Raw genomic sequence first — 25534 nt, forward strand, 5'->3', positions numbered from 1 at the left:
TTTAAGGAGTGCAAAGAAAAAAACCTCTATAAACCACTCGAATGAGGGTTGTACAGATTTTCGGCATGCGTTAATATGCAATGACTTAAGTCCTTATGTGACGTCATAAAACATAAAATAACGGATCAAAGGGATCGTCGTTGATCAATCCGTGAGGCGATGCGCCATGCATTCGACTTCAGCAGACATCATTGAGATGGTTGAATACATATTCAATTTATACAAACTTACGATATCTGACAAATGTAAGAGTCTAAATAATTTTCCGATCCCAGAGTGATATGGACGACTTAGTAAGCCCGGAATCGAACCAAGGATCAATCGTGAATTTTAGGGCGCCTCTAACCACTGCGTCATACTGTCGTCATGTGGAGTCATACGATGATTGAATGGTTGCTTTTAACTTTCAACACATTACATTCGAGATTTATTTGATCCAGTGCATTCAATGAGAAAATAATGAACGCTTTTAACTTTAAATTAATATATTGTCGGTTCGTATTGAACCTTAATACTTGGAATAAAACCATTGAAATCTATAGATTTTTGCCTACAGATATCCCATCAAATTAAAATTCTTATTTTCTAAAGGCAATGATATTCTTTTCACATTTCAGAGAGAAAGCCTTTATCTCCAATACAAAAGCTGTTCAATTCAACAACACAATATTTCGCCCTAGAATGCATAGACGTATTTTTCGTAGCTCCGTTTGTATTTGCGGCTACCGCGCTTATTTGAAAAGTTTGAAAAAATTTAGATTTGGTTTCATTTTTTTGGAATGTTTTGCTTCATTTGTAATAGATTTACATTACACTTGGAATGGTAGAGTAAAGTTGTTTTTATTGGTATGTAGATTTCCCAATTCCCTTACTATTAATGAAGAAATTATAGTCTGTTATCGAAAATACAGTTTCGTTACGGAAGTGTTAATAATGATTACTGAACAAATTGCATAATATACTTAATTTTTCAAATAGTGGAATAACATTGAAGTTCGCAACTTATTTATTTTCATTTTCCAATAGAATATAGTGCTTGACAGTTGCAATAAGCCGGAACTCTTAACATTTTATAGTTCTCTCGCACAGTTCGACGAGATCTACAATATTTTTTTTAAATCGTCGCGCAATATCGAATAAATAAACTGTAGGAGACACTATTATTGACATTCATAATCATAATGAATGCTTTCCTAAGCACAAATCAACAATTAAGAAGCGGTGGAAACTGCCTGCTGGCGGTCATAGGGATTTTATAGTGACGTGTTGATTTCTATCCATTTCTAGCTGGTTATCATGTTTTTCATTTCACGAATAGATGTGTAAAAGATATGTACGTGTTGTTTTCTTGATTTCGCTGATATAAAAGTAAACCGTCATCTCAGTGGTCTCAAATGAGTTCTCTACCTCGTAAATATACTCGCGCTCAACTTGGTGCTCCTCGTAGGTTTTTTGGAATTCAAAAATTCATATTTATCATTTTGAAATTTCCATATCGATTACTCAGAAATAATATATCGATTTTCTTAATGCTTTCTCTATTGTGTTTGAGTTTTACTGTTCCGTTAATGTTAGTGGATTTTTAACGTTTAATCTGGATGACCGTTGCTAGAGTCAGTATGCATTCCAAATATATTTTTTTATTTGTTGTTCTCTTTAATACCTTCAGACACTTCCAAAATGTCTAGCATTGCGGATGATGAAGAGATAGTGGAAGACAGATTCGATGATCAGAGTTTCGACGATGCCCCGCTTTCAGATCGTGAATCAAACTGTGAGTTTGCACTAGAATTGTTGTATACTAATTAACGAGGTACTCGTAGAATTTCCTCTGCAATCTACCATGTCGTGATGTCATTGTGTAATACTTTTTTTTTAATTTAGTTGATGAAAAGGAATTGCATGAATATGACAATGTTCAACAATCCGTTGACGAAAGGTATGTGTTTTGCGCAACAGATTGTTTTTAGCTAAAACAACTTCGAATGTATAACCTATTTAACAGGATTCATTCTTTCCTTTCCACAATTCCGGAGGAATCGAAGATTGGAGACATGCCAAATAGTGGTTTGCGCTTTAGTTCTTAATCTTAATCAGTATTTGTTGTTTTGGTATATGAGACTTCTAATCTTAAGCTCCACTTTTTATTTTCAACCACACTCATGTCTTTACGCAGATGAAATAGGTTCCTATACTTTTACAATTAACCATTCTGTCATCAATAAGTCGACATCCGTCGAATAGCAATACCTTCAATAACGATGATTGTTCATCCTTTCGGGCGGTTTCTGTCAAAAGCAGCGAATTTATTTCAGACCGTTAGTTTTGTGTTATTAGTCATCCAATATAAAGAACTGATAAGTCTCACTTTAGAAAAACCAATTGACATCATTCAAAGAGAGCAGGAATCATTTCTTCGCGATCATGGCCGCTTCATTTTAAACGATCCAAGGTTTGCAAACTGTTCCAACAAGTCTATATCTATTTACCATTTTATTTCTCTGTATTGAAGGTTCAATCAGAGCAATTTCGAGAAGGAGAATAGTTGGGAGCCAAGCATTATTAATCATTCTTCGTGCGAAAAAACAAATAAGGCTAGATTTTCCCAAGGCCTTCCAGTGCCGGTATGTCTTTTAAAACTTTCTCAGTTATTCGTTTCATCAACTATATTACTGCAGGATAATGGTGATTGTTGCCTGAAATCTGACGGAACATGCTTGAATGCTGCTAATGAAGCACCTTCAGAAAGCAACAACGGCGCGGTTGGTATAATCACAAGTATTTCGTTCTATCATTATTAAACGATTGAATATCTTGTTCCAGGTTTCCGTTAGTACTAAAATGTTTTGTCAGAACATCGTAAACAAGGAAAACATAACGAGTGATGTTACCAATAAAGACTACGATCACATGCTATTAGACATGCAAAAAGTGATTAAGAACTTTCTTGGAACTGTTACTGTATGTTTTAAGCTTCCTGAGGCGTTCAAATTTCAGCTTAATTTGAGTCATAGTTGGAGTACTCCCAAGCGGATTCTGGATTCATCGTATGTTACCAACGAACCGACAAACCCTTCTGTTTCATCTTCAGGAGTCGTACAAACGAGCACTCCTATTTGTGTGTTACTGCATTTTCATATTAATTCTATAGCCATCCACTGCATATTCACTCTTTTACATATATATATATATATATATATATATATATATACGTATGCACACGTACATACATGTGTATATACATATATATATATGCATATATATACATATATGTGTATATATACATATGTTTTTTAGCCTTAATAGCCAAAGCTACATCTCGACATCATGATCTTGCTAAAGAATTCCATGGTATATCTCTGATCCTGCCTGAAGGTAATTTACATGGAAAAATTGGCTTTAGTTCGGGTTCCTTTTATGTGTATAGAGTTGTTTTTTCTTTTTAGCTTCATCTACACTTGATGAGCACTCTGTTGCGGAAACCACGGGATCGCTTCATTTAAGTATAAGGACAATTCAAGAGGTTTTAAACCTTTGATCCTAACGAAGAGTGTATCTTCGATAATCAAAAATTCTGAAACGAGTATTTATTGTCTTAACTTAAGCAAGAAGTATATTTAAAAGTGACTATTACACATAAGTTCGGTTAGTAAATTCTTGCGAAACATTGATAACCCTGGCATGAAAAACAGCATAGTTTTTCTCAGTTATTTATTCGTTAAAAAAGAGATCGCGGTGTTTGAGTTCTTGGAAGAACGGTGGAATTATCTCTAATGTCGAATCTTTTAACCCGTTTATGAAAATGTTTCTTATTAGTCGGACACCTTTCCAGAATTAAAACGAAAAATTTTTCAGAAACAACCCTCTGGTGCTTCCACAGAATCGTTAATGAAGGTGTTGGAAGAGCATAGAAAAAGTCGAGTGAAGGCACGAAAAGCTCATAATCACCTTTTTGCGCCTCCGGTTTCATATATGTCAGTGCATATATCTTAATTAGTAAAAAAAGGTGCATTCACACTGCTCTATTTAAGTAAACCATCATTGCCGTGTACCTCGCGTAATCTCTCTTCCACTAAATCATGTAGCAGTGGTGGAATCATGGTAGGAGCTGTCTTTTATAGTTGCCGCAATAACATTGCGCAATATATTTGTAGTTTAGGCTGGATTCGCTGTGGCAGAAAATGCTTTGGTAGGTTAAGTTTCAAGTGTTTCTGTAAAGGCTGTCTTCCTGATTTATTTTCAAGGCTAACATATTCTGTTCAGGATAAAACTACAGATATGAATAAGACAATTGTTCCTGACAATGAAATGGTTTCAAAGGTTTCTGCCACATTGACGGTTGTTCTTTGACTTTATTTTGCTATCGTTCTATTTAGCATGATTCATTTTCCTTTCAGCTCTTTATTTTGCTCGCCCACCCACTACTTTTTTATTGCTCTTCTCCATATATTTAATCTATACAGCTTCCCGATGCAGACGTTATATCACGCGTCGCCTGAGAAGCTTATTTTGTACAAATTAAAGTTTGCAAAATTTTTTTGCAAACGGGTTAGTTCTTTTCGCGACGGAACTGTTCTAAGAAGAAGGAAACTAAGAGTACCAGCTTATTATTATGATTCCATATGTTTTATCATTGAAGACATTAGAGATACTCGACTCTATCGTAACAACTCGTATAACCTAAACGTTTTGCCATCAACTTTTGAACCTTTTGGTATACCATTTATATATATACTTGTGGAGTTTGTATATATGTATATATACATACAAACAAACATATATACAAACATATATACATATAACATTTGTATATTTATAGTATATATACATATATATAACCTCAGGAGGGGCTGGTGTAGAGCAGTGATTAGAGGTGAATTTGCAATATGCACTGTATCGAACAAAGGTTCGATCCCTTCATCTAAGGTCACCATGCCTTCATCTCTCCGTGGATGACGAGTTGGTTAAAACTTGTTTGGAAGGATAAAAGCACTAACTTGAAACATCATTGGGCCACCTTTGGCTAGTGTATAGGCCAAATACGCATTCAATCATTCCTATGATGGTTGATGGAATCGACCACATGCCACTTCCTTCATGGTCTAATCAAAGCCGAATAGTTAATCCTTTACCTAAGGAGCTTCTACTCACCAATTTGAAAACTCTTTGAGCTTGTGCAATCTTTCCAGCGTCCTAGAGAGGTTTTCAAACAGGAAATTTTCTCTACTGAAGCAAAGTTAGCAATTCGCATATTGTTTAGAAGACATTTTAAAAGTCTCCAGTTCTACTTTCATTGTAAGCTAAGTAAGACAGATTTTCAAATTTATCTCTTGATGGGATTTGGGATTCAAGAGGATGGAATACATAAGCGAAATTTGGAATTCCTCTTAATAGTGTTAACAGTTGTTATGTGAAGGCACAGTCTAATAAATATGTTCATCTCTTCAAAAGATGTTGGTACCCTCGATTCTGATTCGTCGCCTGCCCAAGCCACTTTACTTTCACAACGAGATATTAGAAGTACTCCAAAAATTCTTAAAGTTCTGTTCATTCTCCCAGAAGCTGCAGTCCATTGCAAAATCTGTTCTCGATAATCCAAGTGTCGTGATGCATCATATTGCTCCACCACTGAAGTCATCTTTGTCCTTCTATGTACTTCTCTTTACTTTCTTCGCATATGAGAAACACTGGATGTTTCGGTGGCTTATGAATTGTATTTTTTACACTCGTTGAACAATTCGAAAAAGTTCAGTTCTCTTCGGCCGACATAACACAAGCGTTTATTTGAACATACAATTTAACATCCAGTTCAACTGTATCACCTGTATTCCCGTTGATCTTCGATTGAATCAAGCGGGCGCCAGTAATTCCTCCATCTGTCCCTGTCGCGTGCAAGAGTGGTCCAAAGGGTTCTGCTCGCTCTAGGGACACGTTGAGCATCATACCATTCGTTCAGCGTGTTTGTAAAGAACTCTGAAGAATCGGGTCGGTGGTCTTCCTGTTGTGCGCTTGACATCCCGAGGAATCCAATCCGTGGCGGCTCTTGTCCATCGGTTGCCATTTCGTCGCATCACGTGCCCGGCCCACCTTATTTTTGACATTTTGGCGTAAAGGACGGCGTCTCTAATTTTCGATCGTTGACGTAGGTCCGAGCTTCGTATTCCCTCTCTCACTTGCGTGACACGCGACACTCCTAGCATCGCCCTTTCGCTGAGTGTTCTTTCATCCTGCCTACGTAGCGATCAGGTCTCTGATGCGTATGTTAATGCAGGAAGCATCGTTGATTCAAAAATGTGGGCACGGAGTCGAGTGTTCTTCATCCTCTTCACTACATCCTCGATGCTCTTAAAAGCTCCCTAAGCTGCTCTCTTCCTCCTGCTCAGCTATGGAGCTACGTCATTCATCATTTGAGTTCTCGAGTTCTTCTAGGTACACATAACTGTTGCATTCGGAGATATTTGTTCCGTTGAGCTTAAATGGGGCCTTTGAGACCGATCCGTTTTCATGAATACCGTTTTCGTCATGTATAGTCGAAGACCAATACTTCCACATACTCGGTCAATGTCGGCAAGCATTCGTTCCGCCTGACTGATGTTTGATGTTATAAGGACGATATCATCAGCAAAGCGAAGATGGTGTAGTTGCCGACCATCATTTTTCACTCTTTCATTGTCCCATTCCAATTTTCGCATAACGTCTTCGAGGCTCGATGTGAAAAGTTTTGGCGACATTGTGTCGCCTTGTCGAACACCCCTCTTTACGTTCATTTTAATTGCGTTGTAAAATGGCGATACGGTATTCTATTCGTGAAATTCTTCTATAGCTCACGAAGGAGTGGTGTTTGGGTAGCGACGCCCTGGTTTCCCAGAGCTTCTATAACCGCTTCTGTCTCAACGGAGTCAAAGGCTTTCCTCAAGTCGATGAAAGTGAGACAGAGCGGTCTTTTATACTCTCGTGATAGTTCGATGAGCCTCGTTATTGTGTGTATGTGGTCTATCGTACTGAATCCTTTTCGGAACCCTGCTTCCTCGCATGGCTGTACCTCGTCCAATGTTCTGTCCATCCTGTTGAGAATGACTCTAGTAAAGAGTTTATTTACGACGGACAGCAGGCAGATTGGGCGATAGTTGCCAATGTCGTGGAGGTCTCCCTTTTTGTACAACAACACGGTTTTGCTGGTCTTCCATTGTTTGGAACCTTGCATTCTGACAGGTAGCCTGTGAAGAGACGAGCCAGTGCATTTGCACACCCAAATCGGTTATGCAAAATCTTCGGTTTACTATGATGTGGTCTATTTCACTATGGTACTCTCCATTGGGGGATTCCCACGTCCAGCGTTGAGAGAGGGGCTTTTGGAACTGTGAGTTACCATGGATTGTCTTGGTCGTCATGATAAACTCGGATAGCCTCTCTCCCTGTTCGGTCCAATCTTAGCGTTGAAGTCGCCAATTATGACTTGGAAGGAGGTATGATCTTCTCTGTAGAACTTCTCCAAGTCCATATAAAACGCTTCGACCTCATCTTCGTCGTAGCTTGAGGTAGCTGCGTAGACGACGTAGATAATTAGAGCCGGCATAGGCCCACATCTCTTCAACCTTAACCGTCCGATTCGGGTTGTTAGTTGTTTAAACGATTCGATGTTCATGGCCAAACTCGTGTTGACGAGGACACCAACGCCTCCAACTCCTCTATTGTCGCATGTTCCAAGGAAGAGTTCTTTTCCAGAATCATAAACGGCGTTAAAGGAATGATGTCTCCTCGTCTCAGCCAGTCCGATGTCGTCGTATCTGATCTTTCTGGCCTGCATCAGCAAGTCCTCAACAGCGGACTCAGATGCAAGCGATCTTGCGTTGTAGGTACAGATCGTCACCTTAGTCCTATCACATTTAGGTAGCCCAGATAGCCCTGAGATTGTAGCAGCCTCTCCGTACTCGTCCTACCCAACGCTGCCTTATCGGGGGCTCTTTCGTGGTCAGGGGAATGACTCTCATTTATTTTACTCTGTTTGGCATCTTTTGTACCCATGGGGTAGCTTGCCGGGCTCTAACCATGGGGGCTGAATATACTAATGAGTAGCTTGCCAGTCTTTCCCAGAGTTCATTGCAGTTGAGTGGACAGGACTCCTAACCGCCTCCCATGTACTTCCTAGTCACTTGCTTGCAGGCTTTTGGCCGAATTGACTTGTAGAATACAATTTGCACTGCCAGATCTGCGCAGCAGAAAAAGAGTGTTCATCCCTTTGATCCACCTGCTGCTCTGGGAAGCACAAGGTCGCTTTTGGTTCGCGTTTGACCCCCTATCCGCCACCTGGGGACGCGCCACGTAGCCTCACGACTAACCGGCTCGAGATCCATCAGTGAGGAAAAACCTCAGTGAGTGGAAATCCGTGGAACATCCAGTTATTACCAGCAATTGGTTGTTTTTCATTTGAAATCTCTTTTAAGAATCATAGTTGTAGTACTGAATTTATAAGAGGGTAGAGTTTTTGGCGTTGGTCAATAACTTTGGGATTTACAACCTATTAAGCTGAGCCTCGAACAGGTAAAATATTTGCCCTATACGATCTTGCGTGGCCTACCGATGTTTCCAGGTAATGCTTTTTTTTGGAACCACTTTCCTGATCTCAAAGGATGGAGAGTTCGGTTTGTTTGGAGCGCGAGATCGAGCCAAGCCTCGTTTATTATAGGGTTCCTAGGCGATAAATACTTTTCTTTAAAGTGGATAGTTGTAAATGTTGTATAAAATTGGAGAAATATACTACATGTGTTGCAAAATCGACCGCCAAAGGCGACAGCAACGTATTTCAATAGAAACATGGAAAACTAAATAGATAAGCCGAATTGTAGAGCCGAATACACAAATAAGGGGCGGGCTATTGCGAAACTACAGTGAAAATCATGAGTCACATATTATTCGTTGCGTGAGAGATGAGAAATTATACGTTGTTCCATGGGCTTGACACAAAAATTTAGACGTTGTACACGTTGTCTTAGGTGGGTTAAAAAAGAGATTAGATCAAGACGAACTGGAAATATATCTGGCTAAAAATTCACCTCTCAAAATGCTTTACATGGTGAAGACTCTACTCCGAAGCGAATGGTACCGCCAACATTCATTTGAATATTATTTCCTTCTCGGTTTCTTTTTGATTTTCTTTTTTTTATTTCCTAATGTATACATTTTAGAAAATGGATCATGGTGCTGCTTGTAATCAAGGGAAGGTTACATGCGAGGGAGAGGTGCGTTGTGAGGCGGTTTTTTTGCTTTTATGATTTTAATAGTTCCTCTTTCTCTTACAATATTCGTTCCTGGTGGTGATCCTTTTCGAGCATCGCGACGTTTGCGTGTGTTATTCTATAAAATACAAACGTACAAATCTTTTGAAGTTGCAACTACAACTGGGTGGCTTAAGCCACAATCATTATTGTCAGCCATCCCAATGTTCACCTTAAAGCTCTCTTGCATCTTATTCTGTCTCTCTGATATCTTTCTGGGCCATTTATAATGAATAGAAGAATGATTGTAAAGTTGCATTCAAACCCCGTATACAATCCATTTTCCATCCTTGGATTAGGGTTATAAGGCAACGAAAGCAATAAAGGGAAAGCTAGGCAAGTACGATCTAATTAGCAAGCACTCTATGTATAATAAGTAAACAATTAGTATTTGTGTATAAATTTTTGTGTTCGCTCTCATCAACTTCCGTGCTGTTGTTTGCTTGTTTATTAGCTATTCAAGCTGTTTTTCATACATATTTTGGTAATTGTACGCATATCTCTATGATGAAACTTCACTCCGTTAGCTGCATAGTACTATATGTTGCGTCCTATTGCTGTTTGTGAGTAAATGTAAGCCAAAACCAACTATGTATTTTTTATGATCAAAAATATAATTCCTATATCTGTTGTGCTGGGATGGTTTGCACACAACATACATTAGTCATAATCATTCTTGATTCTGTGTATACTGGTTGATTCTATGATTGGGAAGAAGTGGTGAGACACTTCAGAGCTTGAAGAAGTAAGTCCACGTATACTCTTCAAAGGTCGGTAAGGCAACTAATAGGTTTGCTAAGTTCCCCAGAGAGCGGCTCGTAGCTGTTTTTGGTCGTTATTCACTTCTTTCGTATGCCCCATACAACCTAATGACGTGCGAGTGAATGAAGTTGACGAATATATCTTTAGTTGAGCTCTCGACCGCATTCCTCTGCAAGATCATCTGGCTCTTTATCTACAAACGCTATGGTTCCATGCTTTTCACAACTGACTTCTAATCCGACGCGGAGGTTTTTTTTTCACTTACCAATAAGAATTTTATGACAGCTTTATTTTCTGAAAATTGAGATTTAGGTCTGTGCTTTATATCCCTCAACTCGAAGTAGCGTTCGGTTTCGTAGCTATTGGAGATACAGCTGTTTCGAACGTTGATGTTACCAATCGTACAGATACCTCTCTTCGAATAAGGGCGAAGCTCAGTCATTCTGGACCACCTTTTACTGTACACTAGTTATTTTCTAAAATCTTTCCTATCACTATTCAATGCTCTAATGAAGAACGACTATATTGGTTGCAGCTCTTGGACAGCCAAATCTTACTTCTGGATCCACGTCGTACTGTTCCGCTTCGAATTGAATTTTCCCCGTCTCAGATTGCTCGATTCTATACAAATGTTCTGATTGCGGTGGAGGGAGGAGATGGACCTCAAGTGAACTATAGGGTATTCTTTTTTTTCTTATAAGCTTTTATTTATAGATAATGTTTCATTGTTTCTTTTCTTTTCTTAAATCTTTGTTGTGTAACTTCAATGGTGTTAATTTCATTTTTATGGTTACTTTCAGCTGAAATAAACTCTTAATTTTTCTTTCTACTTTTTTAATACACTTCTACATAAAGCATTATTTCTTTTAAGATGCCGGTTCGAGGACTGGGTGGAGCTGCAGTTGTTAGAGTGAAGGCCAGAGATGACCTACGTATTTTACGAAATGGAACTTATATCTTACAGTCTTGTCATGAATCAACTTTCTCATTTTCGTTGACAAACTCAGGAAACCGGTTTGTTACTAACAACCGTTGTTGATTCAGAAGCTATTGGAAGAGCATTGTATGTGATTATATCTTATATGATTCATTATAAAACTTGAACTTTTAGACGAGCGTTTTCCCCGTGTAGTCGTTTTATGCACTACAGAATCTGGCGCTCTGGAACACATTCCTGCTGATATTCGTCCAGCTCCTGGAATTGTGATAGATCGTGGTGACTCTAAGGAAAGGATATTCACTGTTATTTATTTTGCTTACGTCTTGTTTTTATTTTCATTTAAATGTCCTCTGTAGTAACACATTTAGATATGTGGTCGTAAACAAAATTCACTTAAAACTTATAATTATGATTTTATCCTGAAGAAAAATTTATCGTAACGCTCATCTAACTTTTCGAAAAATTTGACGCGCTTAATATCGCCTACAGTTATTTTGCCTTTTTAAGCTGGTTTCCATACGTCTCCATTCTCCATATCTTCAATGAACTCAATTGTCTCTACTGCGTCAACAGCAGTAAGCATTTTTGCATACCTGTATTTCTGTACTCCCTTTTGGTTTCGAAACTTATTAGATCCATTTAAAGTAGTTTTGTTGTAGCAACAGCGAACAGCTAGTGAGCTTCAAGTGATGGTATATTGGGGAGAAGAACGCACTCGTCAACGACTAAGATGGTTGATTTACTTTCTCCTCATTCTTCTTTTTTGAGACATGAATATGGTGTTTCATATCCTTACGTTTCACTATTTTTTACTTTCTTAAAGGTATCTCTGTCATTTCAGAATAGTTTTGTACATATTTCTTACTTGTATTTTTTATAGCTCACGAAGTTTTAGTTTCGAGAAATTGAAAGACATTTCACATCTGTGTGAAGGGATTCGTTTTACGGATGCTTTTCTTGGTGAAGAGTTATCATTCTGCCCTCCTGAAGACCATCCCATTACCAAAGAGGACGTGCGACTTTTCGATCAGAAGCTGAGGATGTCTACTATATATGTGAGTCGGTAATTTTTCGCAATGTCTGGTTTTCATAGCTGTATTATTTGTAGGTTTGCTCCCAGCTAGTTCGCCTAAGGCAATCATTGGCGTCGAGCTATTCAACATCGTTTGAGAGGAGCCTTCAACCAGAAGACACTTTTTGCGAGGAATATACTTACAAAGTAGCTGTTCCTGACCAAACGCTGCAATAGATGGGATCAAATCTTATATTTAACTAGAGATTTTCTAATTTCTTATTTCGATCTCTGGATCTCTTTCACGATGTATGGTTAGAGGGTGATATAAAAGCTGTGTTTTTGTGATACATTTCGTTCCAACGCTGGAAATGCGTTTAATGTAATGTCATATTTGAAAAAGTGAATTCAAGAGGCAAATGATGCTGTCGACATACTCTTATGGTCCTGAATACGGCCTGGATGTGGTCCATACAACAGGTTTCATGACGGAATCCTGATTGCTGTTGTTGTGACTCAAAGTTCACGATATGCAGAAGAGGGTAATCTTCGTGTAAAAATTGTAGAGAACACTCAACAAGCGTATCGGACAGTACTGATGAAGAATTCTTTTGCAACCTAAGGAGGAGGAGCGTGCGCGAGATCGACTATCTAGGATCCTTTCCTTTGAAAGTAAGACGTCATATGGCTTGTGGCTTTCAACAGAAAGAATTTTGTAATGATTTTATTTGGCAATCAATGACGGAGTCACTGACCTATCTGTGAATAAATGAATAAAGATAGGTTGAGTCTCATGTGTAGATGGAAACGAATAACGCAGAAAATTATAAAATAGTTCTACAATTCTCAATTGATCTCAAAAAGAATCCTGAATGGTTACAATACACTACTTTCGTGGAGTGTTGCTATAGTTGAAAGTGTTCAAATGGCATTTGCAATACACCTGATTTAAATACTAATGGTGCGCGTGTAGCGTAGTAGTTAGAGGTGGCCTGCAATACGCTTTCCAACAATCCTTGGTTCGATCCCGTACCCAGGCACACTAAACCTTCCATTCCGCTGGAATCGGTATATTGGTACCAGACTTGGTTGAGAGGATAAGCACACTGACGTGATAGATCGGTAGGCCACCGAAGTCATTTTATTGGCAAATATACGCATTTATTAATCTCTACAATGCTTGATGAAGTCGAATGCATAGCGCGAGACTGATCAGCACTGATTGATTGTCCTTTATTTTTCAAATAATAACAAAAACCACAACAATATATCGTACTTGGCAAGAAAACGGAATATCGATGAAAAAAAAACATAAAAAACCAAAGTGTGCATAGGATGAGACCGATGTCAAATAATATTGTGGTTTAATGAAACGAAGAAAAAACTCGAAAGAATCTAAAATGCCCAACTAATTTATGTGTGTAGGGTGGATACATATTAGAAAGGTATTTCTTCGCGATTCTTTTTATCCGTTTGCTAGCCTTAATAAAAGAACTAATTTACGTGGAAATTGTTTTGAAATTAGCAACATTGTCGCTTTTTAGATCCATGTTATATGGCTTTGGACAATTAGATCAAAATTTGCCACACATTTTAAAAAGGGCAACCAGAAACAGTCAATTATTTTGTACAAAAATCCTCGACAAAATCTGGTACCTGTAACGCTGTAGATTCTCGACTAATAGATTTACGTAACCCTCACATACGAATCATTTCACATCGGATCTCTGGCTAACCGATTACCATTTTTTCGCAGGAATCTCGAAAGCTACTACTACTAAGAAGTCTTTAACAACTAGACCGCTGCTGAAAACGTTTTCAGGAAAATCGTCGATTTCAAGACGTCAAAATGCTATGCGAACAAAAGAAAAGTGTCTCGTTGGTAGAATTAGTAGATTCCAACTGTTCCTTTTTTCAGAGTAGCCATGTTGTGTTTGATCAGGATTATATCATTTTAAAAGTAAATTATGACCTTTATAAATAAATCGTCTACAATCCATCGTTATTTTATCACCTGAGATTGTTTTCATGAGAGCAGCGATTTGAATCTTCCGATTTGTTAACAGACGAACTGCTCGACAACAATGTTACAAACCAAATTCAAGGTTTAAGGGCTTCGTTGGTCTGGTGCCGCATTGAACCAGTAAGGTTATTATGTTGTTAAATGGTTAGGAAAGTGTAATCTTCTGGAATTTACTAAAGAGACATCTGGGTAAAAATATGAAGGATATTGATACTTATACTACTTCATAATTGAAAATTAAACAATTGTTGTTCAACCCTTAAGTAGTCGCCAGTTATGCGGATTTGAAGAAGCCAATTGGTCCTGAACAAGTCTGGTACCAATTCTCCGACCCGACTCCGGAGGGATGATAGGCTTAATGGTCCTCGTGTATGATCGAACCAATACCTTTCTTTTGCTGAACAGTATCACTTCTAATGTGTTATCAATTCCTAATTTTAATAGTACTCTATGAAATTTAATGAATAAATTGAATGGATTCTGCTGCCTAGAATATAGCTTTTCGGTTCGCTTCCTTAACACAAAAACGCCATGTGTACCAAAATCGGTATACACCCCTTGAAAGATTCCCAGAGGTTTTCTTACCGCACTTCTTGAAATCACTAGAAAAGAAAATTCGACGTAAATCGTATGTCCGGAATAGCTCTTCGAAAACTGTTCTCTCAACTAATAATTTATAAAAAACCTCCATTTAGAGCAGCTCAATTTGGGACAAGAGTGTATTGCTTTTTAAGAGAATATACACTACAGATTATGGCCAATGAGAAAACGCAGATATTCCCTTGTTTAGACATTGAGGTTCATTACCTTAGGACAGCTTTTCACTATGATGTAATAATAAATCAGTAATGATAAATGTTCTAACTTACTGTGTTTCTTTTCACGACAGTGAAATTATTGGAAATAATTTGGATACATAACAGCATCATTGCAGTTCTTTGAGAATTCTTCTTCAGACTGTTCAGACATTAGGGGTGAGAAGATTTTCTGTTTGGAAACAATTATTAATTCTTATTACCACCAATTTTTATTGCTGGTTTAGACCCTTACTGTTCGAGAACATAGATATATGCGATATTATAGTACAGCCCATAAGATAGGTCCTTCTATGCAGTAAGTCCTCAGCCAAAGGAATACTTGTATACCAACACTATCGGTGTACAAATGCCTTCTCTTATTTAGAAATTCGTACATAAAGTACATCATTATGGAATGCACTACATCTGCACTAAAATTCAGTACATCCTGAATAACTTGTGAATTCTGAAGAACTTGGTTTTGTTCTTGGATCTCTTATGTGAGATGTACTGGTAGAAAGCTGTCACAATGAATTGTCACATTGTCATACGTCAGCAAAATGGAGATTTGCCATCGGACATCCAAATCACTTTCTTGACATAAAAGGCCAATGACACAATGAGATGGCATGATGAATGTTTTAAAGTGAAATAAGCTTAAAATGAAAAGTACACACACCTTAGAAAACTTACTAGTACTTTCCTACTTTGGTAGATCACTTTTTACAGATAAATAACTGGTGTTATTAAAAATTTTGCATCGTCCATGTAATGTATGTGTAAAACATGTAATGTATAATATTTTGTATTTGTATTACATTATTTTATTTATTTATATTTATTTATTATATTATTTTGCATTTGCCCTCAGGGCAGAGACGGTGATTGCATGATCTCAGGTACAGTGTACCTGATTTCTTGCAAAACTTGCGGAGACGAATATATTGGCGAAACGGGAAGACCTCTTTGTGTCCGCATAGAAGAACACCTAGATGGAAAATTTAAAAGCAAAACGAGTACTCCACTAGGCACGCATAGGACACAAAGACACAACGGAGAGGATTTTGATGTTAAGGTTAATATTCTTGCGCAAGAAACTAGCATATCGACGCGCAGGGTTCTTGACGCATTTTGCATTAACTTCAAAAACCCAAATATGAACCGCAAGGAAGAGTGCCTCCTAATCACACGTGATTTCGCACAATATATCAGATTGATCTTCTAGTCTGATAAAGGGGCACTCTAGAAGGAAGTGTACCTCATTCCTCTTCCGCAGACACAACCTAGCGGTTGGTCGAAGGCAGAGAAGTGGTGAGTATTCGATGTTATTCACGCGGTTAGGATTTGGTTTTTGAGTTTCTCTGTTTGAGATATTGACGTGTTTGGCTTGGTAGATCGCTGTCAGTCGACCTTTCCAGGCTCTGAAGAAGGCGACACGGCCGAAACGTCAGCCTCATAATAAACTTAACAACCTCGCGCTCGTTCAAAGAAGAAGAATCAAGAAGTATTAAACAATGCCGAGGTTAAAAGACAGTCGGTCTTGGAAATTGTGGAATTATAACTTTCTTACCTAAGCTTTATAACTTTAAGTGATATCAAGCTTCTTGCACAAATTTTTGGCTAGTAACAATAAGGATGATGCTCTTAGAAATGCATATTAGTTGACTCAGTCTTCCTCATTGATAATGATGTAAGGTGTGACACAGGCTGAAACTTATAGGAATGATAGAACAAAATTCTAATAAAGAATACTACCATGATATTCGTCCAAGCAGGCATTACGTTCATTTGGTGTGTTTCGGAAGTAAGCTCACAAGCAATGAGCATAAGCTTTTTATGGATTTTCCTCGCTAACGAGTATGTGGTCTTCGAACTTTCGGCAGATGAGTAATGTTATTGCTAACAAATATTTGAGAAACTCAGTTGAGAAAACACTACATATGTTATACTCTTTTCATAGTGTTTTGTATATATCACCTTTTTTACAGAATGGGTGAAATCTGATTTTTACAGGCACCAAGAGATCAGTATCGCCTCTTATAACTCAGCTCTGGCTTGCAGTTTTGTGGAATCTCATCTGTGAAATAACGAGGAGAAATGTAACAAAAATATTTTTAAAAATTTAATCATATAGATAATGATGTATAATAATGCTAAAATTTGAAAGAGAAAACGTTCTTCCAAAAACTTGGAGTGAATACTTTTTAAATCATGAATTTACCTCAAACGAGTTCGAAATCATAGCACGATACCCAACGAAGCAAGCTTTACATCTACTGTTTAGTCTATAATTGAACAATTTATTTGATTGAAACAACTGCGCAAAAGCGACAAACAAACATAAACTAATAATTTACTATTTATCCCCGTCGAAGACGCTTCTATTCACGTAGACTTAGAGCCTGAGGAGTTTTGTTTCAATATTAATAGACTTTATATCGATGGAACATTCTATCGATATGCTGTTTTTCAATACTTTATATTATTGTAGTATAATGAAGCCAAAGATTGTAGTGAATAACTTCTCACAGTTTCAAATTACTTTATTAATTACATTTCTGGTTGGTTTCATGCAAAAACATACAAGCAATATGACGGAATTAGTCGTCACAGCTGACACCACTTGCTCGCTAATTTCCGCTATTGCTGACAATGTGGCGCTGATCCAATGTTCAGTGTTCTCTTCTTTTTCCCATTATCTTTTCTTTGATCTTGATTCTGTAAATTGATAAATATTGAACAAGGGAAGTAAAACTGAATCAAAGAACTAGAAAATGGATGTATCGCACTTATATCCTTAACCCCTCAAGAGGTAAGGGTGTATTTTTTTTGCTAAAGTGATTGTAGTTGCTTAGTCAAGAACGGTAGAGATAAAAAATCGATAGTATACCGTAATGCTTGCTGACTTTCTAAGATTATGTCGCCATCTGCATTTAAGAGCTCACCTTAACGATCTCACTCGGTCTATATGCGAACACATCGTCCGCTTCATTCTAAAATGAACTAGAATAATTTGAAAGCAGAGTGATTTGATAAAACTTGCATGTTAAACTGAAGCATAGCTGTCTTGAGTTAGAGATTAATGGTGTGATTGAGTATGAAAGTCGTTACATCATTTGCCACCATTGACACGAGTAATTACGATATTTATTTGAATAAAATTCATCTATTCACATAGAAAAGGCTATGATGGAAGATTTAAAAAAAATGCTCGTCAAAACTTCAGAAGTCTACGAAAAAAAATCAAATTATGTACATATAAGCATCACAAGACAAGAAATGTTGGAGGAAAGTGATAGTGATAGCACGAAATGCTACAGAAATCTTAACGAAAAAAAAGGAAGTAAACAAAGAACACGATGAATGTTGGGTGATCAAAAATTGCATTTAAGAACTGTTTATGAAATGTGAAAATTAAACCATTGAAATGATAATGTCTTCATGCAGATTCTTCTACCTTAACTGGCTTCAAAAGCTTCTCCTTTGAAATGAATTTCCTCATATCTTTAGCCGACCAACGGTCTTTTCCTCGTGCCGTCAACGTTCTAAAATAAATATGCTCTTCTTCCACGACTATCTTAAGACTTCGAAAATTATTTAAACAAGTAATTTTTCTGCTCAATAACTGAATAATAAAAATAGACTCCTGTACAAGTTTTAAGCACTAGAAATGTAACATTTTTGTTTTGTCCTCAATGATTTACTTGTCGACCGGGATGAAAGCGCTCCTGATTGTCAAACTGTGATGTACAACAGAGTTTCTTCGGACAGATGATCGCCCAAATTGAAAAGGAGTTTGAGATTTCCATCCAAAAACCAAGCTGTTATAAATTATTGAGAATAATAGCTATTTTCCTGTGAAGCATAGTCGTTAAGTTGTAAACCTTGTAAACCTTGAGAAATTCCTAATAATGTTATAACGGGAAAAGAAAGAGATCTCACTAAACCAGCAACATACTCTTTATGTGTAACGGCAATATGAGACAATAGGCTTACTCTTGAATGTGTTGCAGCATGGAAGTGCCGAACTTGTCCTCAGGAAACCAAATGCACGAGCAATTACAACTATCTCAGATTTTAGCCGCTTAAATTAGATCTTAGTAATATTTCACGATTACTATGTAGCTCATGCTACTCGTTCGCAAGAGTTGGATAAAAAGTAAAGAAAAATAGAAGTCCGGAAGTCGACATTTTTAGTCAAACTTACCTTTTCATAAGTTTAAATGCTTTTTCACTAAACAACGTCCATCGTTTTGGTAGTGTCGGATTTTTATGCTTCAACCATTGCTCCCATTCCCAGTACTCCTTACACATGATAGAAGCTTTTTGCCATAGGAATCGTCCTCTCAAGCAGTAGTAAAAGATAACACCTGAAGTGGCATGAAAATCAGTATGCCTTGCCATAGTTAGTCATTAAATTCTATATATTGTTCTTTCATTTTACTAAATGCTTCCTGAACCTTCTTCAAAATACTTTGCAAGCTCTCATATAACTTCAATTGTATATATGTTCTCCATTTCAAAAACTTGTTTTAAAAGCTACACTTCAAACATTGTTGTATTTTCTTATTGTGTTGTTAATTAGTGGTAATTATTAAACTTTTGAATGAAACGCGTGTCGTGTGGAAACCCCAGAGTGATATTAATGATTATGAACAGAAACCATAGATTCATCAAGTCAAGAAAAAGATTGATTTTGGCTTTGAAAACATAACAGAAGAACTGCTGTAGGTAAGAGAACACAAATACTTACCTTGAACCTATTCTTGAAAAAGGGCATAAAGTGTAGATCCTAGAAGTGCAAGAATGTTTACCATTTTGAATACAGACAATCTAAGAAACCATGGGCACGGCTTCAGTGACCGAGTTATAAAAAGTGGTTTCTACCTCATTTTTACAGAGAAGATCTAATCATGAAACTTAGCCATGTACGTTTTTTGTGCATTCGTCTGTTTATTATGTAACCATTCATGAAATGAGAAATTCCGTCTAAAAATAAGAACCGCACGTCTTTTTCAAGCAGCTCCCTTACTGAGACTCCAGAAAGAGTGGACGGTGTCGTTTTGCCGAAGAGTGTCTAACTGACGCCCATATAGAACGAGATTGATAACCTCACATGAAAACGGATCAACGAACTCCATCATCAAATCTTATCCACGATGATTCAGATGAGGGATAAAATCGACGAAATCGATTCCAAGCATAGCTAGTGAGGAATAGAACTTTCGTCACACTAAAGGAAAGCTTGAAGCACATTCCAGATAAAGAAAGTGATGCTTGTAAACAGGAAATACTTTACACTACATTTTTCTAACTAGGTAGGTTTAACAAAAACTTTTTAATCCAAAATTTAGTGGAAATTGTAAGAAGAATTATTAGTGATGTCGACGCCAAAAATACGATAATTATAAGAGGCTGAAGATTTATGATAATGTAACACACCAAGTCAGTCTAGCCGCTGGGTTAAACGGCAACTTACAAGCGGTAGCATCATAATATCAGATGAATTCATTTCAAAATCATGTAAAACCACTATGAATTGTTTTCTATTGAACAGTTCCTGATCAATAGTACTCGCGATAATTCCTGATAAAAAAATTTCTTGCAATAATAAGTTAATAAAGCGAAGATAAAGTGGTATGCCTCGATCAATCCCTGAAGAATGCGCCATACAATCGACTTCATCAAGCATCGTAGAGGTAATTGAATGCATATTTGCTCCATACACTGATCTGCGGTGTCTTCCTATGTATCAAGTCGATGCCTTTACCCTCTCATTATCAATTTTCCGATCTCGGAGGTACGGAAGGATTGGTGAGCACGATGCGCTGAATCGAACCATCGATCGATCCAGTGTGAATTTCAGGACACATCTAATCGCTGCGCTACACTCGCCGACAAAATTATAAGAATTCGGAACGTAATAAATCTAAGGAACGGGCTATATTCACATCTATCTTCCCATCAAGGAAGAGAACTGCTAAATAGCAAGCTGAACTGCTTAAATACTATGCTGTCCAAACACATACATGCTCAAAGTCACGGCTGTTCGATAGCTGCGGATAAGATTTCGATAATCAGAGCTGAAGAGTTCCGAATATGACAGACTTGAAAAAGACAATTTATACTAACGTTCTATGTTTATATGTAAATTTCTTAAGCGCAATTTCCATCGGTTATAACTGGGCGGGATTTCGTTATGTTTCTCTGACTTTTGCATCTTAACGCAGTAATGATGCTCTTCTCTCGTCCTTCCTTTTATCCCTTCTCTGAAGAACTTTGCAAGATCGGCATGTTGCTCGCGCATCTCCGCGTTTGGGTATCTACCGGAGTGCTTCTGCCGACGGACTTGTGCTTTTAAATTATCGGCTTTATTAGCACTGACATGGAGACGTTGATTTAAAGAGTCTCTTCAACTGCTTGAGGTTTCGAGAAACCTTTTTTCTTCGGCATCATAAATCACTGAGGTATTCCAATCTCGGCCTATCTAGTGATACCGTTCTTAACCTTCTTAGCTAATATCACATCGTTAGTCAAAGATTCAGACGCAAGTGTGTATGCGTTGTAGCGACGTATGTACAATACGCCTTTATACTATCACCAGACCCTAGATGGCTAGAATGATGCTGAGATTTAGTGACCTTGTTTGGCTCATCCCACCCAAAGTTGCCTTATTATAAGTTCTTTTGAGGTGATGAAAATAAGACAATTTATTTTCGCTATTTTTGGCGACAGCTACCATTGGATCGTTTGCAAGACTCCGCCAAGGAAATTGATATTTCTACGAGCATAGCTCTTCGGACTTTTATACAGCATAAGTGAAGCGGAAATGCTAGACGTAAGGTTGCATACTTTGATACACGACAAACGGTATTAATAAAGGTAGAATAAAGCAGTTTCTAAAGCCATGTGTTCAGCAGATCTAGGAATAAGGGAGGACGGTATACTTAGATATCTAAGTGCGTAACTAACACACAGCAGATTCAATAGAAAAGAAAATGTTAGATGATTTAAAACGTCAAAATAGAAATGAAACTGAATCAGTTGAAGTTTGGACGACTGACTAACAGAGAATTGGTTAACATGATACAACTTCTTGTCTGCCATGGACAACAACATTGGAATGGGAGGCACTCAAAAATACCGTAACAAGGATGAGGCTAAGAAGATTGTTAATTAACATTGTTAAAACGCGCAAATATAACCTTTTTCAACATGTTGCTAGAACAAAAAAGAAGGAAAGCTTTCGAAAATAATCACAATAAAGAGGGAAAATCACTTAAGAATGCCGCAGATAAATGCTAAAAGAATACACCCGTTTAGAAGTCGTCACGTGTTTCTTGTACACGAGCGCCAACAACAATTTATTGCAATTCAAACAGCTTGTGTTTTCCTTGTCACTAATGGTTTTCGCCCACACATACAAACAGTCATCAACAAATGAATTTACCAAAACCATAACAAACAATCAACAATCTACTTTTGAATAAATTTAATTATTCTGAATCCTATAAAAAGAAAAAAAAGCAAATTCCTCTCCACAGTATCGAACGATATATGGTAGAAATGTGCTTAGCAAGAAGCATAATACTGTTATTAATGTTAAAGGATAAAGGATGAAGTGGTTGACGTTGATCAATCCTTGGGATGCGCCATGCATTCGACTTCATTAGACATCATAGAGGTGATTGAATGCATATGTGGCCTATACAATGCCTTGCGGGGGCCAGCCGATGTGTCAAGGCAGTATTTTTATCCTCCCATACAATTCTGGTACCAATTTACCGACTCCGAAGTGATAGTAATCTTGGTGAGCCCGCCGCGCGGTATCGAATGCATTTTGCATTGCAGGGCGCCTCTAACCACTGCGCTACACGTGTCCGTTATTATCGTTACGTTTATCAGTCTAACGTGCCCTTCCTCATCTTCGAAGTGGGATTCTCCACGGTGAAAGTTTGAAACCAACGTTGCACTGTGCGTTTGTTAACAGCTCCTTGACCCCATGCGTTAATTGTGCTACTCTATGTCCCAGTCTGAAATCGTAGAAATAGACTTGTCGAAATTTTTCTTTTGACACCTGAAATTCTAACGTTTTAGATGTGTCAAAAACATAATTGGCAGCATTAATTAATTATGAAGTTAATTAAAACATATACAAGAAAAAGATATAGAGAGAGATAAGATAGGGGCACGTGTAGAGCAGTGGTTAGAGGTGTCCTTCAATACACACTTCATTCGATCCCCACGCCCTGGGCTCACCAAACCTTCCATCCATCCGGTTCAACAAACTGGTACCAGAATTGTATGGGAGGATATAAAAAACACTGAGTAGACACATCGCGCAGCACCTCCAAGTTATAGTATAGGCCAGACATCATTCAATCACTTCTACGATGTCCGATGAAGTCGAATGCATGGTGCATCTATTAGGGATTGATCAACGCCAACCACTTTATCCTCTATCCTTTTGTAGAAGAAAAATGACATTACGAAAGCAACATTATTCTCCGAACAACCTAATACATTACTAACTAATTATGTGAATAAATAATAAACCTGATTTTTCGTGAATGAAGTTCTAACTTTCTTTTCTTGGCAATTTTGGTCCACGAATTCAGCTTCGTCATTTCGAGCACACCGGTTTTTTTTATCATTCATCTTAAAGTGTTACTGTTAGAACGCAAATATCCTTACAAAATACATGTGAATTTTCAAATTTACCTGTTGATATCCATATAAAATATTGTTGACAGAAAATGTAGGGTTTTCCATTCGCTCGAAATTGTATGAATGATAATACGAAGCAGCTACAGCAATTCCTCAGAAAAGAGGAGAATAAGCGGCGGAACCATAATGAAATTCGGTGTTAATGTCAATCAACTCGTTTATTTGCTATTAACAACCACAATAACATTGAAAATGAAAATTAAAAGCGGTGGAAAGTAAAATGACAATTAGGCAATCGACATAACTGTTTGCAAGCACTGTTATTCTCATCCCGTATGTCGATAAGATCATTACGACGTCTAGTTGTACTTTAATTGCGGAGAAACAAACTTTCTAATTGTATAATAAAAGAATAGAGCTAAATAATGGTACTCAATAATACGCAAAAATTTTGACCTCGCAATTTTACCAAAGGGGTGCATTTCAGTGCTTGGCCACGTTGCCTTTGGCTCGATCTCGTGTTCTCGGCAACCGAGGCCTCCATCATTCCGGATTCCAAAAATTGGTAGTGGATATGTTTGGGAGGATAAAAACATTGACTTGATAGGTGAGTTGCCCAACGAAAGTCATTGTTTAAATGTCATACTCATTCAATCATCTCTAATATGTATTAGCTCGAATGCATAGCGCATCCCTGAGGCATTAATATCACCAACACTGAGGATAACATTGAATTAAGAACAAACACACTTAATTGATGGATTTAATTCCAATGATTTCTGTCTGCATAACATGTCATAAAATTGGAATTTATAAAAGTCCTAACACAGCATTGCCATACACTGCATTTGCATATTTTCTGAAATTTAATGACCAAAGTAAAAATCGTAGAATTCCACTGTTTTCTTCAAAAAAGGCATTCTTTTCTAATATATATGTATATATTCGTATACTTTATGATGTCAAAAAATTTAGGAATTTGGGCATTCTTTGCATATTCCTTGAATGTGGATTTTGAAGCAAATGTACACCAAAAGTAGTATTCGAGAAGAATCTTGTTCTATAACCTCAAAGCGACAAAGCTAAGTCACTTTCTTAAGTCTCCAAGCTCTTCGCGGTGCTCAAGTACTTTAGTTGTCGGAAAATTATTGGGAGTTTTGGATAAACCATCATAACTCATTATGTGCTTACTATAGACTAGAATTATCATCAGGTCTAAACAATCCATCGTCGTTTGCTGTCAAGTTTTGTTAACAAATAAACGTTCAAGGTTATGGCTCACCTCCATGTTTCCTATAATTCATTCAACGATATGGAAGACAGGTTTCATAGGATTAGATTACATTTCGAACTTCCCAACAGAATTTACCAGGGACTTCTCAGACATCACAAGATACGAGTGTACTTGAATATTTATGAAATTATTAGTGTCCTAACGCTATCACTTAGCCATGTACTTGAAAAGGCTGATAGAATTTCGAGACAACGGAATGACAGAGACGCTGTGTTGCCTGTTATAACAGGTTCGAAAAAATCTACTTTAATGTGTACCAAACAGGTCAATACTAGATGTAGTCAATGTAGAGGTTGTACACTGCAATAATTGTAATATGTATATATATATATATATATATAGTGTATATTGTAAACGATACGGATTTCAATCATGTTTAAATGATGTAAAATGTAAACGTCACATTTTAGAGAAACATTTTATTGAATATTTTGTGAAGAAAAATCGTTTAAAGGGTGCAAGTTATGTGAACACCTAGCATTTTTTCAGACAATCGTTTTGACGAAGCCGAGTGTTCAACTACATTACAATTTCATTCGTACAAGTCTTCTCAATGATTTATTCTTTTTTTTTAACAAACAATTAAACAAGATATTATTGCAAATGTTGAGCTTCAGAGCTTAGAAAATACAGTATTTATAGTCGTAGCTTCAATGATTTCTTCTAAGATGATTCTCACTTCACCATCAGCAATCTGTCGCCCTAAATTGGTAGTGTCAGAAAAAGTACCTACTTCAACATTTCCAGTGCATTCACGGACTACA

The 25534-nt window shown here is 37.3% G+C and overlaps 1 protein-coding gene across 1 annotated transcript; it reads left to right on the forward strand.

The window, feature by feature from the left end:
* Positions 1-1590: 1590 nt before the first annotated feature.
* LOC309797368 (uncharacterized protein) lies at positions 1591-25476 on the forward strand (the record flags this gene model as incomplete). The annotated part of the gene is made up of 6 exons (XM_082645946.1): positions 1591-1774; positions 1885-1939; positions 2006-2067; positions 2374-2452; positions 2513-2766; positions 25439-25476. Exons 1-6 carry the CDS (start codon positions 1681-1683, stop codon positions 25474-25476), a joined length of 582 nt encoding a protein of 193 aa, XP_082502072.1. The 5' UTR covers positions 1591-1680.
* Between the last annotated feature and the right edge of the window lie 58 nt (positions 25477-25534).

The sequence above is a fragment of the Mesoplodon mirus genome, assembly GCF_964341445.2.
Source record: "Mesoplodon mirus genome assembly, contig: HAP1_SCAFFOLD_374, whole genome shotgun sequence".
Lineage (NCBI taxonomy): Eukaryota > Metazoa > Chordata > Mammalia > Artiodactyla > Ziphiidae > Mesoplodon > Mesoplodon mirus.